Below are 17,162 nucleotides of genomic sequence, written 5' to 3'. Positions count from 1 at the left end.
GAAGTGATGAAGTATAGAGTACGCTTTGCTGGAGAATACGGCTTCACTTTGAAGAAGAGAGCGAGCCAACACTCATTAACAAAGACGAGCGTTCACACTGCATGCACTCACCTTCCACTAAAAGGACCCCACAAATATAGCAGGCTGTGAGCTGCTGAGTGTGTGCAGGCTGCTGGGGTCTCCTGGTCCTGCCAAGACCTGGTTCTCATGAGGGTCCATATGATGCACAGCAGGAGTCTGGGTTATTAACACTGGACCTGGCTGATGTGACTCATGTGGACACTCATTGTGATTCCACATGTCAAACATTAGCAGGCTGTTGATGTGGCAGCAGGTAGACTGGATTATGAGCTTGACCAACAATAGTGTTCTATTAATGTATTAATAAAGAAACATTTCATTAACCAACAATATGACCAGAAACGTTCATCAACCAGCCTTTTTCCATGATGAAGACGATGACGAGTGTTAACGAGACTAAAGGTCAGTGATAGGCTGACTCTTAAAATGTATGTATGGATGTATTTTCATGAACTCTGGAAGCTCAAAGATGAGAAACAAATTCATCGAAGGTTTTCACTGAATACTTTTAGACTCGTGTTGGTATCTTAGAAACGTCAATCAGCTGTTCTCTGGAGCCATAGACTCTGCTCTCAGTGTCATGTGTTTGTTCACATGAAGAGATGCTACAGCTGGGTGTCCCAGCCAATCAGCCGTTAAAGCCCAGAGGACCTGAAGGACTTTGGGCCTGAATGTTCCTGTGTTGTTCGCTAAAGTTTCTTCGATTGATTTTTATAACAACCAGCGCGGCTGCTCCTTTCATGCTCCACCAAATATCCATCCAAGAAACACAAACAATTACACGATGCTGACCTCCCCTGCAGTGTGGGGTGCTTTTCTTCTCACTGACACCACTCACATTTAGCCATGAGACATTTCTCACTAAACTCAGCATCACGCTCTCTTTAACTGGCTCGTTGGTCTGAGGAGGATCTGATTGGACAAACTGAACAGCAGCAGGTTGTTTAACAGGCCACGCCCACTTTATGTAACCACAACACCTTCAGACGGGGGCACTGTCAGATGGAGACTTAACACGGTCTCCTCAGGCCTCCGCTCGAGCGGTAAAGTTAACGAGAGAGAGAACGAGAGAGAGAGAGAGAGAGAGCGAGCGAAAGAGAGGAGACAGATCTCATAATCATAGACGATGTAATCCAGACAAAGGTAATCGATCTGAAGAACAGAGACGATGTAATCCTGAGACGTAGATTATTAGACTGTTATAGAAACACGTCTGCAGACTTTCAAGCTGCATGCCTTGAAACTTTCTGTAAAACTCTTTCTCATTGAAAATCAATCTGAAACCGACGCTGTTAAAAAAATGAAGACAATGTACACTGCAGTTTGTCGAGTGTCCACTAGAGGTTGGTTCCAATAGACCCAGGAGTCCCATACACACCTCTTAGTAAAAAGTCTCTTTCCTGCCTACGTCTGTTTTGATTTTATAAAGGTTATGAGCTATTCATATTGAGGGGCGTGACTGATCTGACTGTAGGTTGGCATGCCACAGCGGTGTGTCAGCAGGTTTAAGGCCCGCCTCAGGTCCAACACTCTGTGTTTTGTCATTTTTGTATTTATGATCTTCCAGCTTGTCATACGGATCATCAATAAACCATTTCCTCCTTGTGCACACATCAAAAGAAACTTTATCAACACACACACACACACACACACACACACACACACACACACACACACACACACACACTGACCTGCATCTCCTTGTCTCCATACTTGGACGGGTGCTTGCTGCCCTGGCTCTTCCGGCGCAGTTTCTTCAGCTCTGCCTGGCACTTCTCCAAACTCTCACCCTTGCCCTTGTGCTCCATCTGGTACTTCTTCAGTGCAGCCTGAGGAGGGCAGCAGTGAGTCAGCAGGGGAACAGTAGCGTTCAAACATGTCAGCATTCAGACACACTCATATAGGTTCATTTCAAACAGCCATGACCAAAGTGTCTATCACATGATTGGTGCAGAACAGGGAGACGATCGAGATGATTGTTAAAATCTTTAAACTTAAGAGACTTCTTAAACCAGAGCACAGTATGAGAGAAACTATTTACTCAGCAGCCTCTACCATCAGTGTGTGAATGTGTGTGAATGGATGAGTTAATACTGATGGACTCTTTACTCAGCAGCCTCTACCATCAGCATGTGAATGTGTATGAATGGATGAGTTAATACTGATGGACTCTTTACTCAGCAGCCTCTACCATCAGCATGTGAATGTGTATGAATGGATGAGTTAATACTGATGGACTCTTTACTCAGCAGCCTCTACCATCAGCATGTGAATGTGTATGAATGGATGAGTTAATACTGATGGACTCTTTACTCAGCAGCCTCTACCATCAGTGTGTGAATGTGTATGAATGGATGAGTTAATACTGATGGACTCTTTACACAGCGGCCTCTACCATCAGCGTGTGAATGTGTATGAATGGATGAGTTAATACTGATGGACTCTTTACACAGCAGCCTCTACCATCAGTGTGTGAATGTGTATGAATGGATGAGTTAATACTGATGGACTCTTTACTCAGCAGCCTCTACCATCAGTGTGTGAATGTGTATGAATGGATGAGTTAATACTGATGGACTCTTTACACAGCGGCCTCTACCATCAGCGTGTGAATGTGTATGAATGGATGAGTTAATACTGATGGACTCTTTACTCAGCAGCCTCTACCATCAGTGTGTGAATGTGTATGAATGGATGAGTTAATACTGATGGACTCTTTACACAGCGGTCTCTACCATCAGTGTGTGAATGGATGAGTTAATACTGATGGACTCTTTACACAGCGGCCTCTACCATCAGTGTGTGAATGGATGAGTTAATACTGATGGACTCTTTACTCAGCAGCCTCTACCATCAGTGTGTGAATGTGTGTGAATGGATGAGTTAATACTGATGGACTCTTTACTCAGCAGCCTCTACCATCAGCGTGTGAATGTGTATGAATGGATGAGTTAATACTGATGGACTCTTTACTCAGCAGCCTCTACCATCAGTGTGTGAATGTGTATGAATGGATGAGTTAATACTGATGGACTCTTTACACAGCGGCCTCTACCATCAGTGTGTGAATGGATGAGTTAATACTGATGGACTCTTTACACAGCAGCCTCTACCATCAGTGTGTGAATGTGTATGAATGGATGCGTTAATACTGATGGACTCTTTACACAGCGGCCTCTACCATCAGCGTGTGAATGTGTATGAATGGAGTGCTTCCAAATGAGTGGCTTCACCCCTTGTCTCAATTATGAAATGTTTTCAGGGCTGCTTCAAAACAACTGATCACCATAAATTAATGTGTGATTAATTGTTTTGCATACCAACTCGTTTTCACAGACTGAGTCATAATTCACAGGGTCGAGTGGGAAGCATTTTATGTAACTTGCTGCAGTGGTTTGGATGGAAGCCGGTGGGAAATATGGAGAGAGGGTGCATTTTGTCTCTGACCCACGATTACATGATAACATGGTTCTTCTGTTCTCCTCATAACTTAAGTCCCTGAAGAAAACACGATGCTAAAAATTCAGAGTTGCATTTAAGTCCATAGTAGGACAAGTAGGGTGTTTCATAACAGATCCCAGAGTTGGAATAGTTATGGTTATGATTGCTGCTTTGAATAAAGCTCAATCACTTCATGGTAGAAGTTGGCGGAGTAGGAGCTCAAACTGTTTTTCTTTTAGCTTTCACTGGTCCATACAGTTACTTAATGTTGTTTAATATACACATAGAAAGTATAATGACATTTAAAGTCATGCAAAGGATTCATTTGAAGATTCCTTCTGGGGTTTGTGTTTTCTACAGAAAGAGAAGAACAACGTTATCATGGCTAAAAAAATGTGATCTTATTTTCATCTACATTAATGGTTTGTCCCACAAGGGGGAGCATCAGAGCTCCATGAAACGTCTGCTGTGGGATGATACTAGTAATAATAATGATGTTGTTTGTCACTGTAAACTTGGTCTACTTTAGTATCAATCAGGAGAGGATTCTCACGTTCAGATAGCGTGCATCCAGCTCAACCTTTTTCTCCAGCTCTGTGAGCAGCTCGTTGTGGAAAGATTTCAGCTGGAAGACACACAGGAGACACAAAAACCTCAGAAACAATGCAACAAGCACCAAGTGAAGTCAACCACAAGTACACACTGGCAGAGTGATCATTTTAAAACAATGTACTGCTGCATTACTGTGGCATTTGTGCTGCCATCGGAAATGTCACACCCAACCTTAACCCTAACCCTGGAGGACGTGTGGTGATAACTGACATCTATTGTCTCTGAGCATGTGCAGTACTGTACGCCTCGCTCTCTCTGTGTTTGTGTGTGAATCATGAATAACAAAAGACAAAGATGATGGCTCAAAGAACATATTTCATTATTTTATGACGCTTCGACTGTATTGTTTCTCTACGACCCAAACAAAAGCATCAGCTTGAACCCAAAAAGTATTTTGTTCTTTTTCACCAAACATTTCCTCGGTGCCCTCAAAGTGTGACTTTTTTATCACCCAAAGGAGAAGACTTTCAAAAGCCTTTTGTCTACACTGTGTGTAGAGACTTTCATTTACATATTAGATCATCAGTAAACAAACTAGAGTAAAGAGAAGCTGCGGCTGTCAGAGAAAGAAAAGAACAATACGAGTTATCCAAGTCCAGTAAAGTGTGTGCATCTATCCAGACTCCAAACCAACAGGCCTACAAGCTGTCTGTGTCCCAACTGGAGGCTTAAGAAGTGCTGATTTTAGCAACACCACCACCACCACCACCACATGCTCACCATCTCTTCAAGCTGGATCTGGATCTGTCTGTGCACTTCAGCCATCTGGAAGAGCACCTCCCCTGCAGAGGAGACAAAGAAAAGCGGGACAATAAACACAGAGTCACATGAAATCTTTTCAAAGTCTGTTACAGCCACAAACATCGTGCAAAAGAGATCATGCAGCCACACGGACCAGATGAGAGACAGTTGTGAGGTGGACGCAATGGACAAGATGAGTCATGATGCTAACGTAGCACATGAGCTAACAACAGATTTAAAATCAAAAGCATGTAACAGAGCATGTGTAGCACAGACAGAATGAAAACAATTGAAATAAATCTACTCAATAAAAAGTAAAGAGTTTCATATATCAGGAGCTAATATCAATATATCGATAATGATTTCAAATCTTAACATATCAAGTGTTTGATTTCTATACATTAGGACGTGAGCTGAACTACAACATAACAGGAAGAACAGCAAAAAGCAGAACCAAGAGTCAAAGAAAGAAGTGTAAAGGAAAGGATGATTCATGCAGCCACAAAGGTGCGTGTCGTTTTAAGATACCTACATGCTGCCTCTTCTGAATATGCAAAAAAAAAGAACAAAAGATCGAGTTTGAGAAAAGAACAGAAGGATCGAAACCTGGAGACACACGACACAAAACAACAGTCAGACAGGAAGTCAGTCAGACAGGAAGTCAGGAAGACAGGATGTCAGTCAGACGGGACATCAGTCAGACAGGATGTCAGTCAGACAGGAAGTCAGTCAGACAGGATGTCAGTCAGACGGGACATCAGTCAGACAGGATGTCAGTTAGACAGGAAGTCAGTCAGACAGGATGTCAGTCAGACAGGAAGACAGGATGTCAGTCAGACAGGAAGACAGGATGTCAGTCAGACAGGAAGACAGGATGTCAGTCAGACGGGACGTCAGTCAGAAGGGACGTCAGTCAGACAGGAAGACAGTCAGACGGGACGTCAGTCCGATAGGAAGTCAGTCAGACAGGAAGTCAGACAGAGAGGAAGTCTGACGGGAAGTCAGTCAGATACAGTGGAAGTCAGACAGGAAGTCAGACAGAGAGGAAGTCAGTCAGACAGGATGTCAGTCAGACAGGAAGTCAGTCAGACAGGATGTCGGTCAGACGGGAAGTCAGTCAGACAGGAAGTCAGTCAGACGGGACGTCAGTCAGACAGGAAGTCAGTCAGACAAGAAGTCAGTCAGACGGGCTTCAGTCAAACAGGATGTCAGTCAGACAGGAAGTCATTCAGACAGGATGTCAGTCAGACAGGAAGTCGTTCAGAGCTCAATGCATCCTGGTTCTTTGTGTTCAGATCAGACCTCTTAGTTGAGAGCTGAACAAACATCATTGATGTCAAAAAGAGCAGATAATAACAATAACATTTAATGTGAGGAAGTTTTAAAGATGAGACTTATACGTCTTTATCACCTGCAGAGGGTTAGACTTGATTTATACCTCAGAGTTTGAAATGTGCATCACAGCAGACCATCACATTCATGCAGAGACTCCTTAAAATGTGATTATTTAAATATTTATCTGTTCACTTTAAAATGAAAGCGTTTTGAATCTCTTAGAACTCTTCAGTTTACAGTCTGAGTGGAGGAATTTTTATCTTTATTAAAAATAACATATTCATATAATCAATATATATATATAGACACATAATAATATTACATATGATAAGATGTATAATAATATAAAATAAACATGAATTATATTAAATACAGGGATTGTGGTATGAATCCATATAGGATTGGACCTGGGTACAGTCAGAGGGGGCACTGTGAGTCTGGACCTGGGTACAGTCAGAGGGGGCACTGTGAGTCTGGACCTGAACACAGTCAGAGGGGGCGCTGTGAGTCTGGACCTGAACACAGTCAGAGGGGATGTTGTGAGTCTGGACCTGAACACAGTCAGAGGGGACGCTGTGAGTCTGGACCTGAGCACAGTCAGAGGGGACGCTGTGAGTCTGGACCTGAGCACAGTCAGAGGGGACCTGAGGACAGTCAGAGGGGACGCTGTGAGTCTGGACCTGAGCACAGTCAGAGGGGACGCTGTGAGTCTGGACCTGAGCACAGTCAGAGGGGACCTGAGGACAGTCAGAGGGGACGCTGTGAGTCTGGACCTGAGGACAGTCAGAGGGGACGCTGTGAGTCTGGACCTGAACACAGTCAGAGGGGACGCTGTGAGTCTGGACCTGAGGACAGTCAGAGGGGACGCTGTGAGTCTGGACCTGAACACAGTCAGAGGGGACGCTGTGAGTCTGGACCTGAGCACAGTCAGAGGGGACGCTGTGAGTCTGGACCTGAGCACAGTCAGAGGGGACCTGAGGACAGTCAGAGGGGACGCTGTGAGTCTGGACCTGAGGACAGTCAGAGGGGACGCTGTGAGTCTGGACCTGAGCACAGTCAGAGGGGACGCTGTGAGTCTGGACCTGAGGACAGTCAGAGGGGACGCTGTGAGTCTGGACCTGAGCACAGTCAGAGGGGACCTGAGGACAGTCAGAGGGGACGCTGTGAGTCTGGACCTGAACACAGTCAGAGGGGACGCTGTGAGTCTGGACCTGAGGACAGTCAGAGGGGACGCTGTGAGTCTGGACCTGAACACAGTCAGAGGGGACGCTGTGAGTCTGGACCACTCCTGCATTTCAGAAACAGAGACCGACTTTAGCTCCGACATATCGGTCTGATGTTTAAGGTTATTCTCATGTACTTCCATCTCCCTGTGTCCTTTCCTCTTCATGTTTCCTTCCCTCTCCTTGTGTCCTTTCCTCTTCATGTTTCCTTCCCTATTCTTGTGTCCGTCCCTCTCCTTGTGTCCTTCCCTCTCCATGTTTCCTCCCCTCTCCTTGTGTCCTTTCCTCTTCATGTTTCCTTCCCTCTCCTTGTGTCCTCCCCTCTCCTTGTGTCCTCCACTCTCCTTGTGTCCTTCCTTCTCCTTGTGTCCTCCCCTCTCCTTGTGTCCGTCCCTCTCCTTGTGTCCTCCACTCTCCTTGTGTCCTTCCTTCTCCTTGTGTCCTCCCCTCTCCTTGTGTCCGTCCCTCTCCTTGTGTCCTACCCTCTCCTTGTGTCCGTCCCTCTCCTTGTGTCCTCCCCTCTCCTTGTGTCCTCCCCTCTCCTTGTGTCCGTCCCTCTCCTTGTGTCCTCCCCTCTCCTTGTGTCCTTCCCTCTCCTTGTGTCCGTCCCTCTCCTTGTGTCCTCCCCTCTCCTTGTGTCCTCCCCTCTCCTTGTGTCCTCCCCTCTCCTTGTGTCCTTCCTTATCCTTGTCATTCTACTGCCACAGGTGTTTGAGATCAAACTGAGTGACTTTTTCAGCTAGCCACAGGAACACACATTACACAAATATATCAAAAAGGCGTAAACACACACACACACACACACACACAGTGAGGTTTTTAACTGGACTTTTCTTTTGAGATATATCGTTTTTTTAAACCCTGCATGAGTCTCTAGTTGAGCTAATCTGTTCGTTCGGCCTGTTGTTAGCAGTGTTGCTGTGTTCCCAGATTTCAGTAAAGTGTTAAGACATGACATCCAGAGATCAGATCCAAACCGCCGTAAACATCCAACAGCTAGAGACTGCCGGATAACAAACAAATCCATTCCTGGATGTTTGATTGCACCCACCCCGTCCAAAAAACCCCACACCTGGCAAAGACTTGAGTTGTCCTCACCAAAGAAAAGCTGCTTACTAATAATCAGCCTCAACATCTGAGGCTTAACCAGAATAAAGCACATTGTTATCCACACAGCATGCATGGCTCTGGATCAGTGAAATACTGAACAGTGAGCTTGTTTGTTGACCAAAGATTCTCGCAGGTCGATACTGAAGCATCATGACTGCCAGCTGGACCCTTCAGTCTGTTGATTCATTAACGCTTTCCTTCCAGCGTCTACAAAGGAAAACTAAAATGCTGGATTTGAAATGAGTGCATGACCAGTCCATCTAGCAAACTACCAAAATATCAAAACAATCTTATTGTTTCTCTGAGACTCATAAGACCCCTGCTAAGTCTGGGACTCTGAGAATTACAGCACACGTGGAGAGAGTCTACGTAAGCACCAATAACAGCTTTCAGAATCGGCTCATATATCAAACTATATCAACCCGGATCACATCACTCAGAGTGCAGCTGACCCAAGGGCGGCACTCGGCCGGCCTCCTGTCCACTGAGCGGAGAGAGCTAATGGCTGTAAGAAGGCAGGTGTGTAGTGTGATCTGTGCAGGGACTGAACTGTATTACAACACCCTGAAAGCCACTCTAATCCCCAAAGAGCTGCAGAAGAGGGAGTACAAGGTGCTGCAGGAGATTTGCCCCCTTATTGTTGTATTTAACAAACACACCTAAGGACATGTGCACACATCTCCTCTGCAGCAGATTCATTCTTAGTGACTACCTTTGAAACATGTTTCTTCTTCAAACGTCTTGCAGTCAAAAGACAAGTATTTTTATATGACCCTGCTACATGTTCCAAGTTCCACTGACCCTCCTGTTGAAGCTCTGCATGCTATGTTCTGCTACAATGTGTTAGCATGTCAACAACAGGCTCCACGTCTTTGCTCCTACATTGTACTAAAGGAGCATGAATCACTTTTAAAGGACAGAAGATCGATAGGAATATTCATAAAGATTACAGGCTGAAGGCCGAGCACAGAAGAGGAGACTGGAGATCTGAGACGCAGATGGAGAAGAGGAAGACATCCAACTGATAACTTCCTGTGTTCTGACACACACACATGGACCTCAGCTGCTCAACACCACGGCTGACATCTAACTCATCATTCCTGTCATCTAATCTGTCCCACTACTTTACTCTATAGAGACAGAAGCATGGAGTAAACCGTCCCCGTCTCTACTTTACTCTATAGAGACAGAAGCATGGAGTAAACCGTCCCCGTCTCTACTTTACTTTAGAGACAGAAGCATGGAGTAAACCGTCCCCGTCTCTACTTTACTCTATAGAGACAGAAGCATGGAGTAAACCGTCCCCGTCTCTACTTTACTCCATAGAGACAGAAGCATGGAGTAAACCGTCCCCGTCTCTACTTTACTCCATAGAGACAGAAGCATGGAGTAAACCGTCCCCGTCTCTACTTTACTCCATAGAGACAGAAGCATGGAGTAAACCGTACCCGTCTCTACTTTACTCCATAGAGACAGAAGCATGGAGTAAACCGTCCCCGTCTCTACTTTACTTTAGAGACAGAAGCATGGAGTAAACCGTCCCCGTCTCTACTTTACTTTAGAGACAGAAGCATGGAGTAAACCGTCCCCGTCTCTACTTTACTTTAGAGACAGAAGCATGGAGAAAACCGTGCCCGTCTCTACTTTACTTTAGAGACAGAAGCATGGAGTAAAGCGTCCCCGTCTCTACTTTACTTTAGAGACAGAAGCATGGAGAAAACCGTCCCCGTCTCTACTTTACTTTAGAGACAGAAGCATGGAGTAAAGCGTCCCCGTCTCTACTTTACTTTAGAGACAGAAGCATGGAGAAAACCGTCCCCGTCTCTACTTTACTCCATAGAGACAGAAGCATGGTGTAAACCGTCCCCGTCTCTACTTTACTTTAGAGACAGAAGCATGGAGTAAAGCGTCCCCGTCTCTACTTTACTTTAGAGACAGAAGCATGGAGTAAACCGTCCCTATCTCTACTTTACTCCATAGAGACAGAAGCATGGAGTAAAGCGTCCCCGTCTCTACTTTACTTTAGAGACAGAAGCATGGAGAAAACCGTCCCCGTCTCTACTTTACTTTAGAGACAGAAGCATGGAGTAAACCGTCCCCGTCTCTACTTTACTCCATAGAGACAGAAGCATGGTGTAAACCGTCCCCATCTCTATTTTACTTTAGAGACAGAAGCATGGTGTAAACCGTCCCTGTCTCTATTTTACCCCATAGAGACAGAAGCATGGAGTAAACCGTCCCCGTCTCTACTTTACTTTAGAGACAGAAGCATGGAATAAACCGTCCCCGTCTCTACTTTACTTTAGAGACAGAAGCATGGTGTAAACCGTCCCCGTCTCTACTTTACTTTAGAGACAGAAGCATGGAGTAAACCGTCCCTGTCTCTACTTTACTTTAGAGACAGAAGCATGGAATAAACCGTCCCCGTCTCTACTTTACTCCATAGAGACAGAAGCATGGTGTAAACCGTCCCCGTCTCTACTTTACTCCATAGAGACAGAAGCATGGAGTAAACCGTCCCCGTCTCTACTTTACTCCATAGAGACAGAAGCATGGAGTAAACCGTCCCCGTCTCTACTTTACTCCATAGAGACAGAAGCATGGAGTAAACCGTCCCCGTCTCTACTTTACTTTAGAGACAGAAGCATGGAGTAAACCGTCCCCGTCTCTACTTTACTTTAGAGACAGAAGCATGGAGTAAAGCGTCCCCGTCTCTACTTTACTTTAGAGACAGAAGCATGGAGAAAACCGTCCCCGTCTCTACTTTACTTTAGAGACAGAAGCATGGAATAAACCGTCCCTATCTCTACTTTACTCCATAGAGACAGAAGCATGGTGTAAACCGTCCCCGTCTCTACTTTACTCTATAGAGACAGAAGCATGGAGTAAACCGTCCCCGTCTCTACTTTACTCCATAGAGACAGAAGCATGGAGTAAACCGTCCCCGTCTCTACTTTACTCCATAGAGACAGAAGCATGGAGTAAACCGTCCCCGTCTCTACTTTACTCCATAGAGACAGAAGCATGGAGTAAACCGTACCCGTCTCTACTTTACTCCATAGAGACAGAAGCATGGAGTAAACCGTCCCCGTCTCTACTTTACTTTAGAGACAGAAGCATGGAGTAAACCGTCCCCGTCTCTACTTTACTTTAGAGACAGAAGCATGGAGTAAACCGTCCCCGTCTCTACTTTACTTTAGAGACAGAAGCATGGAGAAAACCGTGCCCGTCTCTACTTTACTTTAGAGACAGAAGCATGGAGTAAAGCGTCCCCGTCTCTACTTTACTTTAGAGACAGAAGCATGGAGAAAACCGTCCCCGTCTCTACTTTACTTTAGAGACAGAAGCATGGAGTAAAGCGTCCCCGTCTCTACTTTACTTTAGAGACAGAAGCATGGAGAAAACCGTCCCCGTCTCTACTTTACTCCATAGAGACAGAAGCATGGTGTAAACCGTCCCCGTCTCTACTTTACTTTAGAGACAGAAGCATGGAGTAAAGCGTCCCCGTCTCTACTTTACTTTAGAGACAGAAGCATGGAGTAAACCGTCCCTATCTCTACTTTACTCCATAGAGACAGAAGCATGGAGTAAAGCGTCCCCGTCTCTACTTTACTTTAGAGACAGAAGCATGGAGAAAACCGTCCCCGTCTCTACTTTACTTTAGAGACAGAAGCATGGAGTAAACCGTCCCCGTCTCTACTTTACTCCATAGAGACAGAAGCATGGTGTAAACCGTCCCCATCTCTATTTTACTTTAGAGACAGAAGCATGGTGTAAACCGTCCCTGTCTCTATTTTACCCCATAGAGACAGAAGCATGGAGTAAACCGTCCCCGTCTCTACTTTACTTTAGAGACAGAAGCATGGAATAAACCGTCCCCGTCTCTACTTTACTTTAGAGACAGAAGCATGGTGTAAACCGTCCCCGTCTCTACTTTACTTTAGAGACAGAAGCATGGAGTAAACCGTCCCTGTCTCTACTTTACTTTAGAGACAGAAGCATGGAATAAACCGTCCCCGTCTCTACTTTACTCCATAGAGACAGAAGCATGGAGTAAACCGTCCCCGTCTCTACTTTACTCCATAGAGACAGAAGCATGGAGTAAACCGTCCCCGTCTCTACTTTACTCCATAGAGACAGAAGCATGGAGTAAACCGTCCCCGTCTCTACTTTACTTTAGAGACAGAAGCATGGAGTAAACCGTCCCCGTCTCTACTTTACTTTAGAGACAGAAGCATGGAGTAAAGCGTCCCCGTCTCTACTTTACTTTAGAGACAGAAGCATGGAGAAAACCGTCCCCGTCTCTACTTTACTTTAGAGACAGAAGCATGGAATAAACCGTCCCTATCTCTACTTTACTCCATAGAGACAGAAGCATGGTGTAAACCGTCCCCGTCTCTACTTTACTCCATAGAGACAGAAGCATGGAGTAAACTGTCCCCGTCTCTACTTTACTCCATAGAGACAGAAGCATGGAGTAAACCGTCCCTGTCTCTACTTTACTCCATAGAGACAGAAGCATGGAGTAAACCGTCCCTGTCTCTACTTTACTTTAGAGACAGAAGCATGGAGTAAACTGTCCCCGTCTCTACTTTACTTTAGAGACAGAAGCATGGTGTAAACCGTCCCTGTCTCTACTTTACTTTAGAGACAGAAGCATGGAGAAAACCGTCCCTGTCTCTACTTTACTCCATAGAGAGAGAAGCATGGAGTAAACCGTCCCCGTCTCTACTTTACTTTAGAGACAGAAGCATGGAGTAAACCGTCCCTGTCTCTACTTTACTCCATAGAGAGAGAAGCATGGAGTAAACCGTCCCCGTCTCTACTTTACTTTAGAGACAGAAGCATGGAGTAAACCGTCCCTGTCTCTACTTTACTCCATAGAGACAGAAGCATGGAGTAAAACGTCCCCGTCTCTACTTTACTTTAGAGACAGAAGCATGGAGTAAACCGTCCCTGTCTCTACTTTACTCCATAGAGAGAGAAGCATGGAGTAAACCGTCCCCGTCTCTACTTTACTTTAGAGACAGAAGCATGGAGTAAACCGTCCCTGTCTCTACTTTACTCCATAGAGAGAGAAGCATGGAGTAAACCGTCCCCGTCTCTACTTTACTTTAGAGACAGAAGCATGGAGTAAACCGTCCCTGTCTCTACTTTACTCCATAGAGAGAGAAGCATGGAGTAAACCGTCCCCGTCTCTACTTTACTTTAGAGACAGAAGCATGGAGTAAACCGTCCCTGTCTCTACTTTACTCCATAGAGAGAGAAGCATGGAGTAAACCGTCCCCGTCTCTACTTTACTTTAGAGACAGAAGCATGGAGTAAACCGTTCCCGTCTCTACTTTACTTTAGAGACAGAAGCATGGAGTAAACCATCCCCGTCTCTACTTTACTTTAGAGACAGAAGCATGGAGTAAACCGTCCCTGTCTCTACTTTACTCCATAGAGACAGAAGCATGGAGTAAACCGTGCCCGTCTCTACTTTACTCCATAGAGACAGAAGCATGGTGTAAACCGTCCCCGTCTCTACTTTACTCCATAGAGACAGAAGCATGGAGTAAACCGTCCCCGTTTCTACTTTACTTTAGAGACAGAAGCATGGAGTAAAGCGTCCCCGTCTCTACTTTACTTTAGAGACAGAAGCATGGAGTAAACCATCCATGTCTCTACTTTACTCCATAGAGACAGAAGCATGGAGTAAACCATCCATGTCTCTACTTTACTCCATAGAGACAGAAGCATGGAGTAAACCGTGCCCGTCTCTACTTTACTCCATAGAGACAGAAGCATGGTGTAAACCGTCCCCGTCTCTACTTTACTCCATAGAGACAGAAGCATGGAGTAAACCGTGCCCGTCTCTACTTTACTCCATAGAGACAGAAGCATGGTGTAAACCGTCCCCGTCTCTACTTTACTCCATAGAGACAGAAGCATGGAGTAAACCGTGCCCGTCTCTACTTTACTCCATAGAGACAGAAGCATGGTGTAAACCGTCCCCGTCTCTACTTTACTCCATAGAGACAGAAGCATGGAGTAAACCGTGCCCGTCTCTACTTTACTCCATAGAGACAGAAGCATGGAGTAAACCGTCCCCGTTTCTACTTTACTTTAGAGACAGAAGCATGGAGAAAACCGTCCCCGTCTCTACTTTACTTTAGAGACAGAAGCATGGAGTAAACCGTCCCTGTCTCTACTTTACTTTAGAGACAGAAGCATGGTGTAAACCGTCCCCGTCTCTACTTTACTCCATAGAGACAGAAGCATGGTGTAAACCGTGCCCGTCTCTACTTTACTCCATAGAGACAGAAGCATGGTGTAAACCGTCCCCGTCTCTACTTTACTTTAGAGACAGAAGCATGGTGTAAACCGTCCCCGTCTCTACTTTACTTTAGAGACAGAAGCATGGTGTAAACCGTCCCTGTCTCTACTTTACTCCATAGAGACAGAAGCATGGAGTAAACCGTCCCCGTCTCTACTTTACTCCATAGAGACAGAAGCATGGTGTAAACCGTCCCTGTCTCTATTTTACCCCATAGAGACAGAAGCATGGAGTAAACCGTCTCCGTCTCTACTTTACTTTAGAGACAGAAGCATGGAATAAACCGTCCCCGTCTCTACTTTACTTTAGAGACAGAAGCATGGTGTAAACCGTCCCCGTCTCTACTTTACTCCATAGAGACAGAAGCATGGAGTAAACCGTCCCCGTCTCTACTTTACTCCATAGAGACAGAAGCATGGAGTAAACCGTCCCCGTCTCTACTTTACTTTAGAGACAGAAGCATGGTGTAAACCGTCCCTGTCTCTACTTGACTCCATAGAGACAGAAGCATGGAGTAAACCGTCCCCGTCTCTACTTTACTCCATAGAGACAGAAGCATGGAGTAAACCGTCCATGTCTCTACTTTACTTTAGAGACAGAAGCATGGTGTAAACCGTCCCCGTCTCTACTTTACTCCATAGAGACAGAAGCATGGTGTAAACCGTGCCCGTCTCTACTTTACTTTAGAGACAGAAGCATGGAGTAAACCGTCCCCGTCTCTACTTTACTCCATAGAGACAGAAGCATGGAGTAAACCGTACCCGTCTCTACTTTACTCCATAGAGACAGAAGCATGGAGTAAACCGTCCCCGTCTCTACTTTACTTTAGAGACAGAAGCATGGAGTAAACCGTCCATGTCTCTACTTTACTTTAGAGACAGAAGCATGGAGTAAATCGTCCCCGTCTCTACTTTACTCCATAGAGACAGAAGCATGGAGTAAACCGTCCCCGTCTCTACTTTACTCCATAGAGACAGAAGCATGGAGTAAACCGTACCCGTCTCTACTTTACTCCATAGAGACAGAAGCATGGTGTAAACCGTCCCCGTCTCTACTTTACTTTAGAGACAGAAGCATGGAGTAAACCGTCCATGTCTCTACTTTACTTTAGAGACAGAAGCATAGAGTAAACCGTCCCCGTCTCTACTTTACTTTAGAGACAGAAACATGGAGTAAACCGTCCCCGTCTCTACTTTACTTTAGAGACAGAAGCATGGAGTAAACCGTCCACGTCTCTACTTTACTTTAGAGACAGAAGCATGGAGTAAACCGTCCCTGTCTCTACTTTACTTTAGAGACAGAAGCATGGAGTAAACCGTCCCCGTCTCTACTTTACTCCATAGAGACAGAAGCATGGTGTAAACCGTCCCTGTCTCTACTTTACTCCATAGAGACAGAAGCATGGTGTAAACCGTCCCTGTCTCTACTTTACTTTAGAGACAGAAGCATGGAGTAAAGCCAGCCTTAAGAAGGATTGGAGTATTACGTTACAACACAGAGGACAGTGTGATTGGATCCACTGACGGCTTTAAACTACAGTTTGGTGACAATAAGCTGATGAGTGCTACTATGTTCTGTCAAATATTTGTATAAACTGTGAATCCAACGAGAGCAGGGAGGGGTAAACATGCATGAGAAAACTTAAATCATCAGGCTGTTTCTGTTGAAAACGGGTGAATATGAGTGAGTGTGTGATCTGGATGTTTGACATCATGTTTAATCCCGCAGCACCTCAGATCAGAGACTGAACTTCTCACTATTATCAGCAATATTAAGTCCCCATTAGGCTGATTCCCCACATCAAGGATAATATGACACGTCAAGGACGTTTTAGAGAGCCTAACATGTTATCAAAGCCACATTAACGCCGGATCAAAAACTTCACAGTCACTCCCTGATCGTTCTTTGTACCTTCACTGACACTCCAGTAGACGGGCAGCTTAATGTTGACAAGACAGCGTGTTTGAAAGCACTGATGAATGTGACACTGGAGACAGAAAGATGAAGAGAGGCAGCAGACAGGTGGAGTGGGATGAAGTAATGGATGGCGGTTGGGGGCGATGCTGGGGTCTTTGTGCTCTGAAGGCTGCTAATGAGCCGGGAACACTAGTCCCCCTAACTTCCTGAGGACACAGACTTTCTAGAGGGCAGAAACAGGAAGGGAACGATAAATTGGTAGACTGGAGATGTTGTAATGACATCCACACTGACTAAGGGAAGCAAGATATCCCATCTGAGGATGGTCACTAAGGTTTTGATAATGAAATGAGAAAAGTGTCAGTGAGGTTGAAAGAGTCATC

General features: G+C 45.3%; 1 protein-coding gene across 3 annotated transcripts in view; it reads right to left on the bottom strand.

Moving 5' to 3' along the window:
* The window catches only part of LOC132961633 (brain-specific angiogenesis inhibitor 1-associated protein 2-like), a 40,807-nt gene that overhangs the window by 18,212 nt on the left and 5,433 nt on the right, over positions 1–17,162 (bottom strand). For all 3 annotated transcript variants that reach the window (XM_061033364.1, XM_061033366.1, XM_061033365.1), the window contains exons 2-4: positions 4,855–4,916; positions 4,076–4,147; positions 1,773–1,910 (exon numbers count right to left, since the gene is read on the bottom strand). In XM_061033364.1, the coding sequence (XP_060889347.1) occupies positions 1,773–1,910; positions 4,076–4,147; positions 4,855–4,916 (272 nt within the window). The remainder of the gene's footprint in view (positions 1–1,772; positions 1,911–4,075; positions 4,148–4,854; positions 4,917–17,162) is intronic.

This window comes from Labrus mixtus, unplaced genomic scaffold (assembly GCF_963584025.1).
Source record: "Labrus mixtus unplaced genomic scaffold, fLabMix1.1 SCAFFOLD_87, whole genome shotgun sequence".
In the NCBI taxonomy this organism is placed as follows: domain Eukaryota; kingdom Metazoa; phylum Chordata; class Actinopteri; order Labriformes; family Labridae; genus Labrus; species Labrus mixtus.
Note: the sequence above shows the minus strand (reverse complement) of the source record. Positions and strands in the feature narration are given on the sequence as shown.